General features: G+C 42.1%; 1 protein-coding gene across 1 annotated transcript in view; it reads right to left on the bottom strand.

Annotated features, from left to right (window-relative positions):
- Positions 1-21,254, bottom strand: part of LOC117057138 (dynein heavy chain 11, axonemal-like) — a 205,127-nt gene that overhangs the window by 14,639 nt on the left and 169,234 nt on the right. The window contains exons 55-63 of the mRNA XM_033167945.1: positions 19,997-20,119; positions 19,685-19,878; positions 19,350-19,506; positions 15,157-15,276; positions 14,359-14,586; positions 13,197-13,388; positions 12,696-12,815; positions 6,274-6,516; positions 1,100-1,282 (exon numbers count right to left, since the gene is read on the bottom strand). Coding sequence (XP_033023836.1) covers positions 1,100-1,282; positions 6,274-6,516; positions 12,696-12,815; positions 13,197-13,388; positions 14,359-14,586; positions 15,157-15,276; positions 19,350-19,506; positions 19,685-19,878; positions 19,997-20,119 — 1,560 coding nt within the window. The remainder of the gene's footprint in view (positions 1-1,099; positions 1,283-6,273; positions 6,517-12,695; positions 12,816-13,196; positions 13,389-14,358; positions 14,587-15,156; positions 15,277-19,349; positions 19,507-19,684; positions 19,879-19,996; positions 20,120-21,254) is intronic.

Genomic DNA, 21,254 nt, shown 5'->3' with positions numbered 1-21,254 from the left:
TTGACTTCCTACTTTAGCATTCCAATCCCCTATAATGAGAAGAACATCCTTCTTTGGTGTCATTTCTATAAGGTGTTGTAAGTCTTCATAGAATTGATCAATTTCGGTTTCTTCAGCACTGGTAGTTGGTGCATAAACTTGGATTACTGTGATGTTAAAAGGACTGCCTTGGATTCGTATCGAGATCATTCTATCATTTTTGAAGTTGCATCCCAGTACAGCTTTCGCCACTCTTTTGTTGACTATGAGGGCCACTCCATTTCTTTTACGGGATTCCTGCCCACAGTAGTAGATATGATAGTCATCCGAACTGAATTCGCCCATTCCTGTCCATTTTAGTTCACTGATGCCTAGGATGTCAATGTTTATTCTTGCCATCTCATTTTTTACCACATCCAGCTTACCAAGGTTCATGGTTCTTACATTCCAGGTTCCTATGCAATACTTTTCTTTACAGCATTGGACTTTCCTTTCGCTTCCAGGCATATCCGCAACTGAGCGTCCTTTCGGCTTTGGCCCAGCCGCTTCATCAGCTCTGGATCTACTTGTACTTGTCCTCCGCTCTTCCCCAGTAGCAAGTTGGACGCCTTCCGACCTGAGGGGCTCATCTTCCAGCGTCATATCTTTTATATGCCTGTTGTCTTTGTCCATGGAGTTTTCTTGGCAGGGATACTGGAGCGGCTTGCCAGTTCCTTCTCCAGGTGGATCACGTTTGGTCCAAACTCTCCGCTATGACCTGTCCATCTTGACCTGTCCATAGCTTGCCTGAGTAATTCAAGCCCCTTCGCCACGACAAGGCAGTGATCCATGAAGGGGGCTTTCTTTTGAAGGGAACCCAAAAATGATGGCAGCTGGTAACCTTTCTCTGTAACGTTGGAATCTATCAAAGCCATAATAATAAAATTGCTCCAATTGTCATAGCCATAATAATAAAATTGCTCCAATTGTGTCATGATGGAGACAAATTAAATGATGGAACGGATGCCACAAATGCCAGGGAAAGACAATTTGTTTTCAGTGTTTTCATCCACTGTTCCTAACACATCCATTTTATTTATATCTAGAGTTCTAACAAAACAATAAAGCAAAGTACACACACCTTAAGACCGAGATCAAGTTCTTTAAGGGAACGTCTTATCTCATGTAAGAGTATATTCATCCGTTCACATTCTTGAAAGCAAACCAGGATATATGGAGAACGTTCAGCTGTTTTTGAGGTAACGTCAGACATGTTATATCCTTCCGGAAGCTTCTCTTGTATGTCATCTAATATGGCCTTAACCTGCAAGCAGGGATAGATGAATCTGTCAGTTTCATTTTCCCTCAGTTTCTCAGCTTCTCAGTCTTAAATTTAGTTCTCCACATTTCCACAGTAAACCGAAGTGTGATTTTCAAAAATCCTCATGAAAACTCGTTAGTGTTTTAGTGTGAATTTCTCCTAATAAACATATTTTTGTATGCAGTCAGTACACACATTTGCAATATACACATTTTTAATATAATATAATATAATATAATATAATATAATATAATATAATATAATATAATATAATATAATATAATATAATATAATATAATATAATATAATATAATATAATATAATATAATATATTTTTTCACTAATATGTGCATTTTTTTACACAATGGTTGGGGAATTGCAATGGCAAAATTCATAGAAATCTGAATTTCGAACAATAGCTGTGTTTTGCTTTTCATACTGATTTCTGTAGCTTCTCATTTAAAAATGCACATAAAAATTGAATCCCAACCTGCAATGGATAATAACGTTCCTAGCAAAAGTTTCACTGGGATCCAGCTCTGTGGATATCAGCTTAAAATTTAGAGGTGCTATTTCCTTGCTTCCAATGGCCCTAGCATACTTCAGGTGCTATTTGATAAGGATTACGCACATGTCTGTCTGCTTCAATAAACTCAATTGAAACTGCAATTTTAAGTAAGCTTACTAATGAGTAAACACAGAGGCCTAGTTTGTATGACACGATAAAACTATGCCTTACTGCGATACTTGAACATGGTGGCTTAGGTTTGATGAGGCCCTAAGCTACTGAAAGTAATGGGGCCCTTTCTATGTCCAGCTGTCCTTTGTCAACAACAAAATGTCGCTATTTTTGTGTTGAATATATGCTATATGGTAATTTATGGACCTAATAGGTATCTATTTAGGAACGCGGGTGGTGCTGTGGTCTAAACCACTGAGCCTAGGGCTTGCCGATCAGAAGGTCGGCAGTTCTGATCCCTGCGATGGGGTGAGCTCCCGTTGCTCAGTCCCAACTCCTGCCAACCTAGCAGTTCGAAAGCACGTCAAATTGTAAGTTAAGTTGATAAATAGGTACCGCTCCAGCGGGAAGGTAAACGGCGTTTTCGTGAGCTGCTCTGGTTCGCCAGAAGCGGCTTAGTCATGCTGGCCACATGACCCGGAAGCTGTACACCCTCTCCCTCAGCCAGTAAAGTGAGATGAGCGCCGCAACCCCAGAGTTGTCCGCAACTGGACCTAATGGTCAGGGTTCCCTTTACCTTTTTAGGTATCTAAAGCCATTTGCACATAACAAAATATGTATTTTATCAAAGTAATTGTTGAACTGAAATACAATTAAGAAAAAGTAAATTAATAGTGAAATAATTATTAAGCTCTAACTGCATGTAGGTTTTAATTTATTTGTTTTTTATCTTATATTTTGGAAATGTACATCCAGTTTTTTTACCCTTTAATTTTTTTGGGCCCCCCAAGAGAGTGGGGCCCTAAGCTATAGCTTGTTTCACTTATACGTAAAGCCGGCACTGGTGGTGCTTGTAACCTCCTTTACTGGCCCTTTTACCTCAGCTAAATATGGCAGCGAAACAAAGGTTTGGGCTTAGTATGCCACCCAAATCCAGGCTCCAGGTTGAGCTTTCTCATCAATAAACATCATGTGAAGCCAAAACACAAACTTTGGCTACAGCTTCTCGTTTCTGTCTGGGAGAGTGCTTTGCCAGAATGTTCCCAAGGATGCATTGCTTACAATACACAAGAAGGTGACTGAAGAATAGTTGCAAAAATATTCAGAAAGTGTTTGGAGGTTGTTATTCCACATTGCAGAACTCCGTCAATGGCTGTTGAGACCAAACTAATACTTGTAGGGGCTGGATCCAGACTATATTAATTGAATTAATTAAATCCTATCAATTTAAATTGATGGGACTTGATGCTTTTGAATTATGGTGCAGGAGGAGACTCTTGAGAGTCCCATGGACTGCAAGAAGATCAAACATATCCATTCTTAAGGAAATCAGCCCTGAGTGCTCACTGGAAGGACAGATCCTGAAGTTGAGGCTCCAGTACTTTGGCCACCTCATGAGAAGGGAAGACTCCCTGGAAAAGACCCTGATGTTGGGAAAGATGGAGGGCACAAGGAGAAGGGGACGACAGAGGATGAGATGGTTGGACAGTGTTCTTGAAGCGACTAGCATGAGTTTGGCCAAACTGCAGGAGGCAGTGAAGGATAGGCGTGCCTGGCGTGCTCTGGTCCATGGGGTCACGAAGAGTCGGACATGACTGAACGACTGAACAACAAGTCATAACTAACTTGTCCCACCAATTTTTTTTAAAGGAAACTGGGTGGTTTTTGTTTTGTTTACAAATTAATACTATAATTATACAGAAAGATAACCTGTCTTCTATTTCAGGTAATCATACCAGGCGGGCCATAAACAGAAGCTGGTCTCTTTAGGATTTTTTTAGGGCTTAAAATGCAAACGTTTGGTGTGTGTGTGTGTGTGTGTGTGTGTGTGTGTAATTTATGGGTCCCCATTCACTTCAGTGACAGAATTCTGTTGTAGGGGTAGTCTCCAAAGCAGGCAGGGCAGAGGGGAGAGGGGAGAGCCTGCAATGAGCTTGTGGGGGTGCTATGAGCTTTCGCACAACGCTGGTTGTGCTGGGAAGTTCCATGCTTTTGCTGCAATGGCATCGTGATGAATTATCACAAGGGCCACTGCTGCAAAAATCTATCTTGCTCAAGGCCTATTTTGTGATATGATTGTGAGCAGCAGCTCTCTCCTTCCACCCCAGCTTCCCGGCCCTCATATCATCCTCTCCCCAGGCATTTTTATATATCTGTCTTGGTTTTTATTTTTTCAGGGTTGGGTGGTGTTGAAGAAGAAGAAGAAGAGTTTGGATTTGATATCCCGCTTTTCACTACCCGAAGGAGTCTCAAAGCGGCTCACATTCTCCTTTCCCTTCCTCCCCCACAACAAACATTCTGTGAGGTGAGTGGGCTGAGAGACTTCAAAGAAGTGTGACTAGCCCAGGGGTCTGCAACCTTTAAGACACAAAGAGCCACTTGGACCCGTTTCCAAAGGAAAAAACAACAACTGGGAGCTGCAAAACCATTGCGACATTTAAAACAAATATAACGCTGCATATATTGTTTCTTACCTTAATGCAATAATAATAAATAACGTATAGGAGCCAATGCAAAGTATAATTAGTAAAAACAACAAGAATAAGTTCTTACTTTTTTACATTGACTCAGGGGCGTACCCAGGATCAAAACTGGGGGGGGGGGGGCAAGCCATGGTCGTTCAGGTTGTGACATTTCAGCACGGAAAGGCGAATGAAACCAAAATTTTAGGGAAATTATATATAATTATAGCAGTGCTTTATTACAGTAGTTATTACAATTATTTGCTTGGTTTTTAAAATTTTTTATTCTAGCTACATGTCTTATACCAGGGGTGGCCAACTCCCAAGAAACTGTGATCTACTTTCAGCAGTGATCTACCCCCGTTTTTGGGGGTTCAGCTCAAAGTTGTTTGGGGAGGGTGTGGTGGGTGGGAGAGAGGGCTTCCCCCTCTAAGATAGGTTGGCAAGCAAACTAATAAAGAAAGAAAAAGTGGGGTGGGAATGGAAAAGTGGGGTGGAAAAATATAAATTGGGGGTGGGGTGGGGTGGGGAGGATATCTATTAAAAATATGTAGTAGTTTAAAAAATAAAAATAAAGGGGGAAATCTTTTTCTTCTTTTTCCTTTTTTTGAAAACAAAAACAAAAGGGGAAGAGAAAAGAAAAAGGGGGGATAGAGGGAGAAAAGGGTAATAATAAAAATTCAAATAGAGTGGCTGCAGCAGCTGTGGGGGGTGTTTGTTTGTTTTTCGTTTGTTTGTTTGTTTTAAAAATGGGATTTCTCCCCTTGGATTAAAAAAGGAGGGGAGGAAGAAAAAGAGAGAGGGGGGTGGGAGAGCAAGGCAAAAAGCCAAAAACAGGTTTGAGGGGGGGGAATCGCGCCAGGCACTGCAGCGTGCCGGCCTCGGGGCTCCGGGCCCTCGGGGCTCCGGGCCCCCGAGCCGCCCTTGGGGCCGTCGTTGAGCATGTACACCGCCCGCAGTGAGCGCTGGCGAAGCACCGGTTGGCGGAGGTTTCTGAAGCAGCCCGGACGTTTTCGCCGCTGCCGCCCCAAAGCAGCTCTACTTCATCCTGTCTGCGACCATCACCCCCCTCCCGTCACGGCGACGCCTGGCCCGCCTGCTCCGCCCTCCGCGTGGCTGCTTTGAAAAGGATTCCGCCCGACAGGGGCCGCTCCAATCGCCGCCGCCACCTCCCGCCGCCTTTATTATCCCGACTCTTTTCTCTCTCTCTCTCTCTCTCTCTCTCTCTCTCGATAACTCGCAAAGCCCAGCTCCTTTTTCTCCCCGCCCTAACGCCACCCTCATTGGCACGTTCCCCTCAAACAGGAACAGGCATCGTGGCGGCTCATTGGCCGGACGAAGCGTCGCTCTCCCGTGCCCGCCTCGCGCCTTCATCCTCAGTGGCTACCTCGGCGGTAAGGCCCCGGCTCCGAGCCTATGCGCCAAGGCGGGCGATCTGTCCTGCCAATCGGCACGCCGAGGTGGTAAAAGCTCAGCCCTCCCCACACACTTATTGGTGTGAAGAAGTCGCTTCCTCTCTCTGGGAGTGGTCAAGGTGGACATCAATCTTGGCTCTGTCCTCGGGAACCCCGAGAGGGCTGAGAAAGACCACCCAGCTGTTCAACGTTGATGCGGATTATTCATGGTTTTTTTGGCCCCCTTTTTTTTGCCGCTAACCATTTAATTATTATTGAAAGGGCATTGAAAGGGGGCATGCCGGAGCCGCGGGAGACCTGTCAGAGAGCCGCATGCGGCTCCGGAGCCGCAGGTTGCTGACCCCCGGACTAGCCCAAGGTCACCCAGCAGCTGCATGTGGAGGAGCGGAGACGCGAACCCGGTTCCCCAGATTACGGGTCTACCACTTAAAAACTCACCTTTTCTTCCACGGTCTGTGATGCCCCTTCCCCAGTGATGGAGTCTTGGGATTGTAGCTCAAGCAGAGAATGGAACAGGTTGTTTGAAGTCACTGTCAAGAATTCGATCTCTGCGTTGGGATGGAGGCCATAATGGACTGGGCTTTCGGGGGGAAGCATTTCATCAATGTATTTGTGGTAACCTTGGTAATCCAGGTTCGAAGGCACTACAAAGCCAGGAGCAAGGGCCAGTTTCCGATCAAACTATATAAAAAAAAGCACAAACACACATTAATCATGCCCTGCTATCAAGTATAAGGAGCTTGCCTAGCTATAAATCAAATTGTTCTGTTTATGGAGTCATTGCTGAGAATGACAAGACTTTTATAACATTTTAGAAGATTGTTGAATACTGATCTCATTTGCTCGATATTTTAATTAGCTCTTTTATATCTCACAGGTGCTGACATTCCTGTGCATTTTGCTGAAACACAGGTTAGTCGCATGTTAGCAAATAACAGAAAGGAAAATTTCATTTAGAACTAAAAAGATGAGGGTTTTTTCCCCTCCAAAAGCAAAGAAAAAAAAAGAAAAAGAAAAATGTTATTTCTTCCAAATTACAAAGTGCCGCTCTCTGGTGTAACATTATTATTCCACGTGGCAATTTTACTAAATGAAGCAATTTACAGGAGCATTTTAGAAAATGCTATCTTTTATTGAAATGAAAGTGTGTAATGGCATAAGGATTTTTAAAATAAAACAGGCAAGATTTCTTCTTTTAGACTATTACCAAAATACATGCATTGTCTATTTGACAAATCAATCTGCTCCCATAAAATAAAATAGAATTGCTGTTTCATAATAATGATTTCTGTTTCAAATGACTTGCCGTGAGCCAAACAAGGTCTTTTATGGAACAGTATGACAATTGTTTAATGCACTGCCGTAGGTTCATGAGTTCTGCTTCAGCTGCATCTCAAAATCCACTAAGCAAATATTTAGCACAAGCTCAAGTTTAAAAACAACAGGCACGTGGGAGTATATTTATTTATTTATGCCGGGTTGTATTGACTTGACATTCACAATGCTAGTTGATGCTTTCGAAACGCTGCTGTGGGATGTTAAATTACGGCAGAGTCCACACAGTTGTAAAATAATTATCAACCTGCCAAAATAATGCAGCAATGTGGGCAACAACAGCAGCAGCAGCAATGATAACAAGAAGGATAATGATAACGGGAAATGCTGGAACCTCAAAATAATGTGGGGTTCGTTGCTCAAAGATAATTTTCTCTAACCTTCCTTTCTGCAGTTCAGCATTTCAAATGGAAACAACCTGAAATCTTGAAAAATGAGACAGCATCAGGTTTGTGTGGTATGAGAATAATTTTGGTGGCTTTCAGATGGAGGGTTAATCCTGCCAGGCATGCTAATTAGGCATTCCTGACCTCCGCAAGGCATGCTTGGCGCAAGTCGATACCAATACTGAAAGTTGTTTGCTCAAACAAGAGAGAGGGGTCTGTTGCAGGAGCAGCACAGATGACACAGTTCAAAGCAAGAAATGCAATGCCATCATGGAAGGTGGCAACTTGTCCTCTTCCAGTTTTCATCCCAAATCAGCTGTAGAGCAACCTAGGGGTTGTCCACACCTTTTGCACCACACTTTCTAAGCATAGGTCCCCTGCTCTTCCCAGGAAAACCAGCTCTTTAATGCTGAATTGGAACAAATGGCAGTTCAGGTTTTGTGCCAGAGAAGCGCGGGAGGCAAACAAAAAAACGGGATTCAGACAAAGAGCTTTAAAGTGTGGACCTGTGCCTTGAAACATGGCACAAAAGGAAGTATGGATGAGCCCATTAGATGCCCAAATTACAGGAAATGGGGGTGGAGTGGGGACAGAGGGTTATGTCAGAACCAGTTCAGCTGCAGGTCAGCAGGTGAGCAGTAAAGTTTACTCTTTATTCAAGGAAACAGAACACAAACAGAGAAATGGAAAAACTGTAAAGCAGCTGCCAGAACTGACCATCTGCGCCTCTAAGTCTCCTCCCCATCTGGATGTTTCCCCAGCAATCTTAAACTCCATGCACTCTCTGCTTTGTTAAATGCAAAGCCCTCCGTGCCCTTGAAGACAAGGGAGGAGGCGAGCTGGATACAGTAGGACTGGCAGGCTCCTGTGAACCCGTTGCATCCTCAGCCACCCCCACCTCCTCCTCAGCTGCCTATCCTATGTCTACAGTGCTTTCTGCCTCTTCTTCCTCTCTCTCACGCAAGCCTGTTGCTTGTTCAGCCTCCAACCATTCTCCTGCTGCCTCCATCCTCTGACGTGTCTTCCGTGTCCCACCACCACATCCCTGGCTCAGAGCCTTCCTCTTCTGAGATTTTCCTAGAGGAAACCTAGAGGAAGCTCCCACCACTCCTCCTCATCCAGACAGTCCCCCGACAGTGTGGGTTAGGGCATTGTATACTTACTTATTGTGACAGTCCCCTTAACTATTGCTTTTAGAAGGCTATGGGTGGACCATGATTTGTGGGGAGTCAGGGGCTTTTGGATTTTATTAAGTCCCCTCACTTAAGGCTGAACCACACTTCCTCTGGTCCTGCTACTTTTCTCCCTGGGGAAACAGCTTATTGGTGGCTCAAATCGGTGCAAACAGCAATCAGGTATTTGGCAGATGATTTAGAGTTAAATAGTTGATTTTCCCTGGGGAAAAGGGGAAAGCCTAGAAAGTGTGTGTCAAGGGGAAAATGCTCAGACCTGATCTTCCTAAGTCGAGCTGAAGAAGAAGAAGAAGAAGAAGAAGAAGAAGAAGAAGAAGAAGAAGAAGAAGAGGAGGAGTTTGGATTTGATATCCCGCTTTATCACTACTCGAAGGAGTCTCAAAGCGGCTAACATTCTCCTTTCCCTTCCTCCCCCACAACAAACACTCTGTGAGGTGAGTGGGGCTGAGAGACTTCAGAGAAGTGTGACTAGCCCAAGGTCACCCAGCAGCTGCATGTGGAGGAGCGGAGACGCGAACCCGGTTCACCAGATTACGAGTCTACCACTCTTAACCACTACACCACACTGGCTCTCCCTTTAGCTGCGACGAGAAAACATTATTATGTGGTGGACATGCAAGATAACTAAAGCATTCTGGGAAATGATTTACAATGAGTTGAAAAAAAATGTTTAAAACTGCATTTGTGGGGGAAAACCAAAGGCTTTTTTTGTTAGGCATTTTAGGTACAGAGATTCCAAGGGAGCAGAAATGACTATTCATGTACGCGACGACATCAGCGAGGATATTACTGGCCCAGAGATGGAAAGAAGATAAAATTCCAACCAGAGAGGAATGGCTGATGAAGATGGACTATTCCGAAATGGGGAAAGTGACTGGGAAAATCAGAAACCAGGAAGAGAAATCTTTTAAGAAGGAATGGGAAATATTATAATGTACTTAAGAGAAAACAACTAAAAACTTTGGCAGGATTCGAGTAATGCTTGTAATGTACGAAAAACTATGGAAAAATGGATTATTATTATTATTTTTAAACAAATCAGAGAAAATAAGATAAGCAGATGGGGCGGGGGGAAAGGATTGATAATGGTAACCCTGGAAAGGCGGAGGGAAGTCAAGGGATTCAGAGAATCCTAAATGAGGAGGTGAATGATGTGTTTGAATTTAAATTTGGTATGTAAAGCTTAATAAAAATGTATTTTTTTAAAAAAGAGAAGACATTATTAATAAGCACCTGCCAAAATGTAGGACTTCTATTAAAGGGTTGTGCATTTTGGTTTTCATTCAAGTGTTTAAACTTCTCAGTTCCTAAAAAAAACAAAAAACACTTGTATTTTAAAAGGATGAAATTAAAACAAAGTGTTAAAATCCCAAACCCATTGCTTCCAACTTTAAATTTGGCAGCTCATGCTTTCAGGAAAACTCTCAGGTTTATGACTTAGGCATATCTGCCACTGGAAGTGTTCTAACACATGAATGTCTTTCTTAAACAATCTGGCTTTAGGAAGGTGGCAGCATATGAATAATAAGGAACGTTTGGTAAATCTTAAGGATTATAATGTATATTGGATAAAGAAGCAGGTATATCGTGAAAGCAGGACTCCGATACACAAGGAAAGGTGATAGCTGATACGATGCCCTACTTGTTAGCAAATAGCTTTAAGAATTAGTAGTCTATATATCACCAGCAACAGAGTGGTTGCTGCCTTGGACGTTTAGAAGAATGTGGTTTCTTCTTTTTTACCCAGAGTTCTAGTGATGCTGGAGTGGAAAGAGGCAACACTGCGAAGCTTGCCTGGAGAACCCAAACAGACTTAGAGTGTCCAGGTGTCCTGCTTGCCCTCTATTTGAAAGTGTCGTCTATTTGAAATATAAATATAAATCAGCGCGTGCAAATTTCATGCAAATTGTGTCCCTTTCGGTGATGGAGTCCTTCATTTTTGGCAATGTGTAACTGGGCACTCTAATTAGGCACAACATCCAGGATGAAGGCACACGTCCATGTCCCCCCACCTCCAGCCCCAGCCAAGAGGAGTGTGTGCTTATTTGAATCAGAGTCACAGAAGAGAGAAAAGGGGGGTGCAATAGTTTTCACAATACACCATTTGGTGTTTTTTAGAAAAAGTAACCATTTTAGGAATAATTTTGAGTGGAAGCCAACATTGCATGAGTGGTCTTCCATGCAGTCAGTGGGACTTCCTCTATCTCTCCTCCCCTTGCCCTGGGGCAGCACATTTGAGGGGCACCTGGGGGGGGGGTGCAAGTGGGAGGAGAGGAAACGGAATTATTATTGCATAAGCAAATAGGCACTATTGGGCTCTCTCTCTCTCTCTCTCTCTCTCTCTCTCTCTCTCTCTCTCTCCCTCTCTCTGACACTTGCAGGGCATAATTCTCAGAGTGATTTAACTATCAACTCCTCTTTCGAGGGATCTCTGCGAACTGTGGGGGTGGGGTGGGAATAGGGACATCTCAATAACTCTGTGACTTTCACAAACTACGGTTCCCAGGATTCTTTGAGAGAAACCATGACTATATGAAGTGATTGTGAGACTGCACATATACTGTGGATAGGACATGCTTTGCTTTCTTCAAAATTATTCTTTCTTTTCTTTTCTTTTCCGACCAGAAACAAAAACAAGGGGCTAAGAATGAATATTTTTGATATCATTTTACAATAAATAAATGACCCAAATTATATAATTTCTTCTTCCCAGCACTGCCATGTAGACAGTACATTGGACTGGAACCTTAGGGCCACGAGGCCGAGAAATGCAATTAAAGCATAAATTGTACTAGATTAGAATAACGAAAGAGAAGATTTTGATTCAATATTATCGAGGGAAATTAACTGCCTCTGACTTTGCAAGATTTGATCAAGAGATCGGGACTTTTTCTACCATGAAAAAATGTAAGGCATCTTGCACAATAAAATTACCTGTCACCTTATCTGAGGTTGTGGAGGGGGTGGCGATGTTTCTCCAGAATTTAAATCGAAGTCTGTTAATCCTCGGTGCTTGAAAGCAAACGAAACTACAGTACAGAAAGAGTGCACTAATTTGAAGAGAAACCTGACTCCTAGACCTTGGTGCAAAAGCACGAAGTGATTCCATTTTTGAGGTTCAGAACTGTGATGCTTTGATTACTAGTCTCCAGCAAAGCTGAAACCTAAGAACTGATCAGTTGAGATGATAATTAATAATGACAATATCCCTTTATATGCTTGCTTCCATATAATAATGTAATTATGTCTCTGTGATCACAACTGAGCAATCAGCTGATCATTGCAGTTTGGAATTACGTGAACAGGGAAGAACTAGGCACCCCTGTTTCATGTCCTGAGATATTATCGGGGGGGGGGAGAGAGAGAGAGAGAGAGAGAGAGATAGAGATGTTTAATTAATGGACAGCTGATAAAATGTCCAGTCTAAAATACAAGGTTATTCCAGATGTTAGTTTGAGTGCTACAATATATAGGTGAATGCTAGTCTATCGTAGGAAAAGCCATTCTTTCACTACACAGTAAAATAAGTGTATGGTAAACAAACATTATAAACAAAATAGAAAATTCTTTCCAGTAGCACCTTAGAGACCAACTGCGTTTGTTCTTGGTATGAGCTTTCGTGTGCATGCACACTTCTTCAGATTATACATTATAAAGTAACATTATAAAGTAACATTATAAAGTAACTTTGCTTTCAGCGCTGTTGTAAAATTACAAAGTAGATTTATTTTGAGTGTCAGATACTGCGAGGAACCTAAATCTGCACATTATCACCCTTGTCTGTCTACCGTCATAAATAAGGACGAGGAGGAAGATATTATTTGATCAATGCAGTGATTAGCAAAGAATATACATACTTTGGGGTGGGGGAAAAAAAGGCATCTGCTTCCAGTAGGGGGAGCTCTAACTCAGGAAACGCATTGTACAATTGTTAAGCTCTTATTACCTGATAGGGCTGCATATATTCTTCCAGGTAAGTACAGCACAGCCGCCTATCCCAATCGTCTGTAATATGACCGCCATACATAATCTCTCCAAACAAGTAACGTAGATCTTCCCAGGGTACCTGAGAACCAATAAGGTGGGTTTTTTTTCCCTTTTCTTTAAACATACTCAAGATGTTAAAGCAAGGAATCAAGCAGGCACACATACAAAACTGTGAAGGCAGAAAGCAGACTTGAGTTAGTGCCACAACTGCCTTCCTCAGCGAAGACCAAATCCGTCTCAGTCACCAGATTCAGAGCAGTATGTCACGAAACCGCCAGCATTCTGTTCGCCACGCTCACGGAAGGCATGCAATGTGCTAATTGTCCTCAAAAACCACATTGCAACACAGACAATAACCACCTGAGCACTGCCCATGTGCAGGGGGAACAAGAGAGTTCAAGCACAGCATGTTAACCAAAGGGATGATCCTTAAATGGGGTTTGATTAAATGCCATCCTACCTGTGAGTTCCCTTCTAAGTAATTGTACAGAACGCTGACCGAAATGGTAAGGTCCCCGTTGCTGAAAGGGTATTTCCTGTTCCAGCCCTGAGGTCCGAATTTCCGCCGCTCAGCCACACAGGCATGAAAGTAGCAGAGGGGGAACAGAATCGCCTTAAATTCCTGCTCACGGGTACACTGATCAAGAATGTTCTGTACAAAAGAAAACAGGCAAATGTTTCTTCCTCCCCGCCTCTTCTGAAAGAGACCCTGTGTCAAGGCATGGACAACACATTTCTGACAGCTGAAAGAACAGACCTGAATGACTTAACTGACAGAAGAAGACACGGACAAAATGTTCGCCCTTTTAGTTTATAGATCATGGCATTTTCTCTCTCTCTCTCTCTCTCTCTCTCTATCTCTCTCTCTCTCTCTCTCACACACACACACACACACACACACGCAGCAACTATTTCATTCTTTCCCAAAAAGCCTACTTAAATGTTAATATGGGAGTACAAAATATATCTAAGGAAACCTGAAAACCCTTAAAAAGAAGAATAGCCATTTCAGAAAAATAAATCCAGCAATTGGTACAGTTATAACAAAATCTATAGGTCAACATCTCGAAGGAAATGCCAGTTAGCTGGTGGTGGTGAATCAAGTGTGCGTTGAATTGTTTGGCTTGTCTATACTTTGATATTTTAATGCCAAAAGAAAAAGTGTGTGTGTGTGTGTGTGTGTGTGTGTGTGTGTGCAGCCCAAGTTTTATTTCTTCATATAGTTTTCATGGTCAGATATTCTCAGTCAAGGTCTCTACTGTGAATTCAAATAAATTATGTCAAGCTGGTGCTACAGTCTCAGCATCAGAGTACCAGTAATTTACAAAACACTGCACAAATAGTATAGCCCACCCTGCAAAGAATATTTTTTTTCCAAAAGCAGCTTAGACCAATGGCAGTACTTAGCTGCACACAGTAGGGATATGAATGCATTTATGCCAGAGAACTATTTTTGTAAATAAATTTGTCAATCTAGGTTTTCCAACACTATTGAGGAGAGTGAGGGTATACTCCATTTTATAATCTGCAGCAGCTCTCTTCAACAATCATGTGGTTTCAAAATAATATGTTGAATAATCTAATTTTTGTGGCTGATCCATTCAAGTGATATTTTTACTTGCCTGGTCAAAATTATCCAATGCAGCGTGAAGATTAGCCAGCATCCCGGTTGGTGGTTCATTGGTTATTTTAATAGAGTTTTCCAAGATTCCCTGTGGAATTACATGCTCTTTAGGGGTGGGGGCAGGTTCAACACTCATATAAACACGGTAGGCTGAGTGACTTCCTTCACTGTACTTCTCCAGCAATTCCTCTAATGTGTCAAGCCACTTTGCAACAAGATGAATATTCTACAGGGAAGAAGAAAAGAGGCTTCCCAGTGAGCTATTGATTTGAAATACGAAACATTTTATTGATAACGAGCCAAACAAAGCAGTTTGTCGAAGCACAATATTTTGAGGGTGCTAAAAAAAGAGAAAGAAACCCAGCCCACCACAACACCTCAAATTCATCTATTTAGCACAATAATGACCGCAATCTTCTCTGTTTGTATCTATTCATCTGATTATAAAGAGCAACAATACATTCTTCTACACATATATCGACTAAAAGAGTATATAAAAAAAGAAGATAATAAATTAGTAAATCAGATAGGGAATGTTAGAGAAAGTATCTCGATAACCCTCCCTGACACACAAAGCAGTTGCTCGTATTTTAATACTGAAATTAATGCTGCTATGGGCTATGCAAATACACACACCTAAAGGTTAAGTGATATGTTCCCTCCCCACCCATGTGCCCTTGTTTGGAGAAGAGCCTTAAGAGGAAGCTGCTACAATCTGAGCTGTGCATACATTATTTTTTAAATCAACGGACAGCACTATATTGCAAAATCGGTGCAATGAAGGGATTAGACTTACTTGGAGGATAACCCAGTGGCCTTCTTTCGATGCCTTTTCCAGAGCCATCTCAGCTATGGCCTCCTGCCCTTGACCCAGAGACACGTTGTGAAGCTTCCCCGAATCAATGGTAAAGCCAAGCTTGTTCCCTAAACAGAACAATACACCTCCAGGAAATGCTAGAGAGCATGTGCTTTTTGGAAAAAATAATAATATGTTGCACAGAGGAGAATTTAACTAAACCCCCATCCCTTATTCTAAGGGGTGCACACACAGTTTTGTTGCAATCCATGCTTCCCACAACCCACAGGAGCGTTTCCTATCAAGTTCAATTGGTGGCAGATTGTATCCTGCATTCTCTCTCGCTTCTTCTATACGAACGCCACAATTTTCAAATTTCTAACTTTAAACGTCAGAAGGCTCGGACTTTTGCTTGTTGCTGGATGCAGTAACATGATGACAAGATTATACAATATGTATTATTATTATTATTATTATTAATCATTATATTTAATTTGGACAAAATACAAAGGAATTCTAGAACCAAAAATTCCACTTTGGACATCACCTATAGAGGTCATAACAATAAAAAAAACGAATATGGAGGGAGGAAGAGCCACCTATCGAATGTTACTAGAGGAAAAAGAGAATGAATTATATTTGAAAAAATACGAAGAAATTAAGGAACACTTAAACGATTGGCTGCAGTACTTTCAAATCTATCAAAGGTTTATAATAGATAAAAAAAATGGTTTGGCTAAAGAAAAATCTAGATTCGAGAAAGAAGTACTCCAAAGCAAGGGGAAACATATCTCACAGATCTACAATATACTGTTAGAATGGGATTTAAAAGAGGAGGAGGTAAAATCTGTGATGGTGAGGTGGGCGCAGGACTTCGGGTATAATATATTAATGGAACAGTGGGAAAGATTGTGGCGGGTGGATTTAAAGTTTACCGCCTGTTACAACCTAAAAGAACACACACTGAAAATGATGTATAGGTGGCACCTCACCCCAGAAAAAATAGTTAAAATGTATAGGAATGGATCCCCATTGTGTTGGAGGTGTGGAAATGAAAATGGGTCTTATAAACACATGTGGTGGTCATGTACAGCAATAAACAATTACTGGAATCAGATTTATGAAGAACTTAAAAAAATGACAAAAATCAATTTCAAAAAAAGACCAGAAATGTTCCTAATAAGTATTTTGCCAGATGAGATCAAAAAAGAGAAAAGAATATTATGTATGTATGGCACCACAGCAGCGAGAATGCTAGTGGCTAGAAATTGGAAAAGCAAGGTTATACCATCTATAGCTGATTGGCAAAACCTAATGATCGAATACTTACAGTTAGCCAAAACAACGGGCAAAATAAGAGGACAGATGAACCAAGAAGTTTGGAGAGAATGGAGGGTATTTAAAGAATATCTAATAGAGAGTGGTTTAACCGAAATCCTAAAAGCAGATTTAGATTGAACCTTAAGAAATCAATGGGAGAACATGAGAAGACTGTAAGAGTAAAGAAAGAGAACTACAACTGTATGTTATGCTATGTTAAAGAAATTAAGTACAAAAAATACAAAAAGGATAATTGGAAGTTTAGAGACTGCATGATATGAAGCATTGTAAGATAGGTAAGAATAAATGTGTATAAGTATGATGGTTGAAGGTATGAATGTAATGTAATGTATGTATGCTATTATGTAATGAGTGTATGCAATTATGTTAGTTAATGTTTGATGATGGTTGTTTTGTTATGATTTTAAAGAATAAAGAGATACCTTTAAGATTATTATTATTATTATTATTATTATTATTATTATTATTATTACTAATTCTGCCCATCTGACTGGGTGGCTCCCAACAAAATATTAAAAACAACAACAACACAACAAAACAACCATTAAAAACTTCCCTGAACTACTGGCTGCCTTCAGATGTCTTCTAAAAGTCAAATGGTTGTTTATCGGTTTAACATCTGATTGGCGGCCAGTTCACAGGTGGGTGCCACTACCGAGAAGGCCCTCTGCCTGGTTCCTTGTAACCTCACTTCTTGCAGTGAGGGAACCGCCAGAAGGCCCTCAGAGTTGGACCTCAGTGTCCGGGCTGAACGATGGGAATGGAGAAACTCCTTCAGATACCACTTTGAGAAAGAGCAAGGTCCATAGTTCAGTGATTTACATGCAAAAATGTCCTAGGTTCAGTCCCTGGCTCCTCTCAGGCTGGGAAAGGCCCTCTTGCCCAAAGACAGTAAAGAGTTGTGGCCTGAGTAAACCTCATGATGCCTGATGCCCTTCAGAGATCATTGGAATACAACTCCCCATTATGCTTGATCATTGGTTATGGTGGCTGGAACACAAAAATCTCTGAAGTAGATGATACTTCAACAGACCAATGGCCTTCCTTAGTATAAGTCAACTCCTTAGGCTCCATAAGGATTTCAAAAATTACATATGTGTTGCCTTCTCCAACACACTGAAGTGAGGGCATGTCTATTGACGTCTATCTAACACTGCATTCCTATAAACGCCTCCTTAGAAGTAAGCCCCATTGTGGTTGCTGGTACACTAAGGTAAGTGCCTAAATTATGCAAAACTAAAATCAAGGAAGGTATCCTGTCTGTACAAAACTGCATTATAGGTAATGAAAAGCAAATTTAGTGCAAACATCAAATATTTTAATGTGCTTTTTTTTAAAAAAAAAAACAACAACAACAAATAAATGTTAAAATATAAACCATAAACACTACCCATAACAAAGACAGCATTTGCATTCTGTAGGTGATTGGCATAAAGACATAACTTGTGCACCTTTGAAAGTGCAAACCAGCACTGACAAGACATCAGGTTTATGCCGGTACAAATCTCTGCTATGCTACTGCATCCTTCCGGAACAAGTCATGAGCAGATGGTGGCCTATTACCATTAGAATCAGCATTTCTAAAAGATATAAATGTAGCTTCAAATGCAGCATGTTCTACCAGCCCTTTCGCTAATCTGCTATGCCTCAGCCAGTGTCATGTGACAAAGGCAAGGCTGCCCGCTTTGCAAAGAGAGCTCTTAGGATGCCTTCCAGCCACAGGATATCTTCATACTGGCTGCCAGGAGGATCATTATCAATTTCTGCTGCAATACCTTGAAACACATGCGGATGGATAAGAAGGGTTTTTTCAGAACTATGCTGCTGTTTTAGAATTATTATTTTTTTTAAAGACCAGGTCTCAAAATTTCATTACATAGGAGCAATGCTGTCACCCTTATTCAGGCATAGGCAAACCCGGCCCTCCAGATGTTTTGGTACTACAATTCCCATCATCCCTGACCACTGGTCCTGTTAGCTAGGGGTGATGGGAGTTGTAGTCCTAAAACTTCTGGAGGGCTGAGTTTGCCTATGCCTGCCCTTATTGATGCTGATAGCTTCTTGAAAGATGCTCCCTCCATATCCCCTTCCAGTCTGAATCTGACACTTTACACCCATCTAACCTTTTCAGTTTTTCTCATTTCTCCAATATTTAGTTCTTCACATTCCCAGCCCGGCTGGCAACATTTATTTTTTAAGTCCTCAAATGCCGTTTAGTGCACATTTATCCTTACATACATGTCTGCATGCAATTTTGCCTAACAACACACATGTTAGGTAAAGGTAAAGGTACCCCTGACTATTAGGTCCAGTCGTGAACGACTCTGGGGTTGCGGTGCTCATCTCACTCTATAGGCCAAGGGAGCTGGGGTTTGTCCGCAGACAGCTTTTGGGTCATGTGGCCAGCATGACTAAGCTGCTTCTGGCGAACCAGAGCAGCGCACAGAAACGCCGTTTACCTTCCTGCCGGAGCGGTACCTATTTATCTACTTGCACTTTGACGTGCTTTTGAACTGCTAGGTTGGCAGGAGCTGGGACCGAGCAACAGGAGCTCACCCCGCCGTGGGGATTCGAACTACCAACCTTCTGATTGGCAAGCCTTAGGCTCTCCCGCCGTCTCTAGATAAGGCTGGGAAAGAGTCCCTGCTTGAAACCCTGGAGAGCCACTGCTACCCACAACAAGAACAATGCTGAGCTAGATGGACTCAGCGGTCGGACTCAGGACAAGGCAACTTCCTATGTTCCTACACTGTTACGAAAGTTTGCTTTTCTATGGTGCTGCTGTAACAGAGCCAGCAGTCCCAAGTTCTCACGCAGTAATAAAGACGTTTACTTAACAAATGAAAATAAACAGCCTTACCTAAAGATTCCACATCTTTCAGTGGGTCAACTCCGGGAGATAAAATGAAAATTATTGGCAAAGCAGGCCCGCTCTCTTGAAACAATTTTGCAAAGTCAGTTTTACGTCCCTCTGCATATTTGCTTCCAAGTTTCTCCTCAACAAAGTTCCTACAATGAAGAGTTGCAGATAATAATGCCTCGGGGGAAAATAGCATTTCCAAGCTATAAAGAAAGACATTCTCTCAACAGCACAGCATTTCATCATGTCTTGCATTTGCTCAAAATCAAGCACAGCCCACAGATCTGCTCCTCAATTCATCCTAACAGTTAGTATACATAATCCAACCTGACAGCGTATGTCATCCGATCTGGCCTCAAGGCTCTCATCATAATCAGTTTCTGGAGGGAACTTTTGGTCTTCCATTCTTGTGGAAACTTCTCTTTCTCGGGACATTCTGACTCCACCACTTTTTTCCATCGCTTTGGAGATCCTTCTATGTCTTTATCCAAGCCACGAAATTCATCCATGAAGCTCATTGTCTAAATGAGAAGCCAAAAGCATTGAGTATTTTTTTTTTTAAAAAAACAACACTTTGGATGGCAAGCTCTCCCATCCTTCAAAATATGCAAAACGTTTTGAGTTGCATGCATACTGCACCTTAATTGCGCTCCAGGTGGAATTGGAGAGGAAATCCAGAGGGCTGTTATAACTGTGGTCAATATTAAATCTCAGAAGGAAATCTAGGTCATGGGCATCAATCTCCTTATTCATAAGCAAGAGCTAAAAACAAATAATTTGAAAAGTATTTTTTTTAATGTCAGAGAAAAAGTCGGGGGGGGGGGGAAGGCCAGTTTAAAATGGACATGAAGCTTCTCAAGTATCTCCAAACATGTGAAATCTCAGAAGTGTGTTATGTGCTATATTTTATCTATGCTGCTTAATTGTTTCCATGCTGGGAAAAGTACCATATAAAATTGGCCTCAGATATAATATTATTCACATCTTTAGCCCTTGTGTGACTGATTTTTTTTTTTATGAATAGCTGATGTAAGAGGGCAGAGAGCATTAATCCTTTGTCCCTGCCATGGTCCCAATGGGAATCTGCCTGTCAGGAAAACCCCCTCCCTTCGGTGGCCGGCGTCGCGGGAGCATTTAGAGTACAGGGATCCACGTCCGCTGTTTACGAGCTCCCCCTCCCCTTCCTCAAGCGGAAGCTCACATTCCTCAAGCGGGGAAGGAGAGGTGGAGCCAGGAAGGCGATGCAGGGGCTCAGAAGGGGTCAGAGAGCCTCAGCACCGCAGGAAAAGCGGGGATAGGGGTCAGGTTCCCACGCTCTGTGGTCGGTTACAGGAAGGACATGGGAGAAGGAGGAGGGGATTTAGAATCCCGCGGCTTTTTTGCTGGAAGAAAAACTGGAAGACTTCATTCCTGGACTCTGCTGAGCATTGAGATGGACGTTTGAAACTTTGCTCCACTGTACATAGCTTTCACAATAAAGAACTTAGTTTTTAGAAGTTCTTTGCTTTGGCACGTTACTCATGAGCAACCACTAAGCGTCCTTACACTGCCTGTGCCTATGGGAACTTCCCTTCCACTACAAATAGCAGGCACTTGCCACAGGGGGATTCCAATTCTGCCACAGTCTCTGCCATGGCCTCAGTCTGGTTTTCCCCCACCCTTGGTCATTTATTTCTAAAAAATACCAGTCTTGCAAGAGCTAAAGACATGGCTGATTCCTAGCATAATCCTCTGAGGATGGAACAGAAAACAGAGGCAAAGCAGGATTGCATTATCGTTTGGGCAAAGGCTTATTTTAAAGACCAGGCAATGTAAGGAATTTACGAGAAGATAGGTGAGGGAACTGTGTTGACTCATAATAAGCCTGTGGATTAAGAATTTAAGAAGCACTCTGCAG

Source organism: Lacerta agilis, chromosome 1, assembly GCF_009819535.1.
Source record: "Lacerta agilis isolate rLacAgi1 chromosome 1, rLacAgi1.pri, whole genome shotgun sequence".
NCBI lineage: Eukaryota > Metazoa > Chordata > Lepidosauria > Squamata > Lacertidae > Lacerta > Lacerta agilis.
Note: the sequence above shows the minus strand (reverse complement) of the source record. Positions and strands in the feature narration are given on the sequence as shown.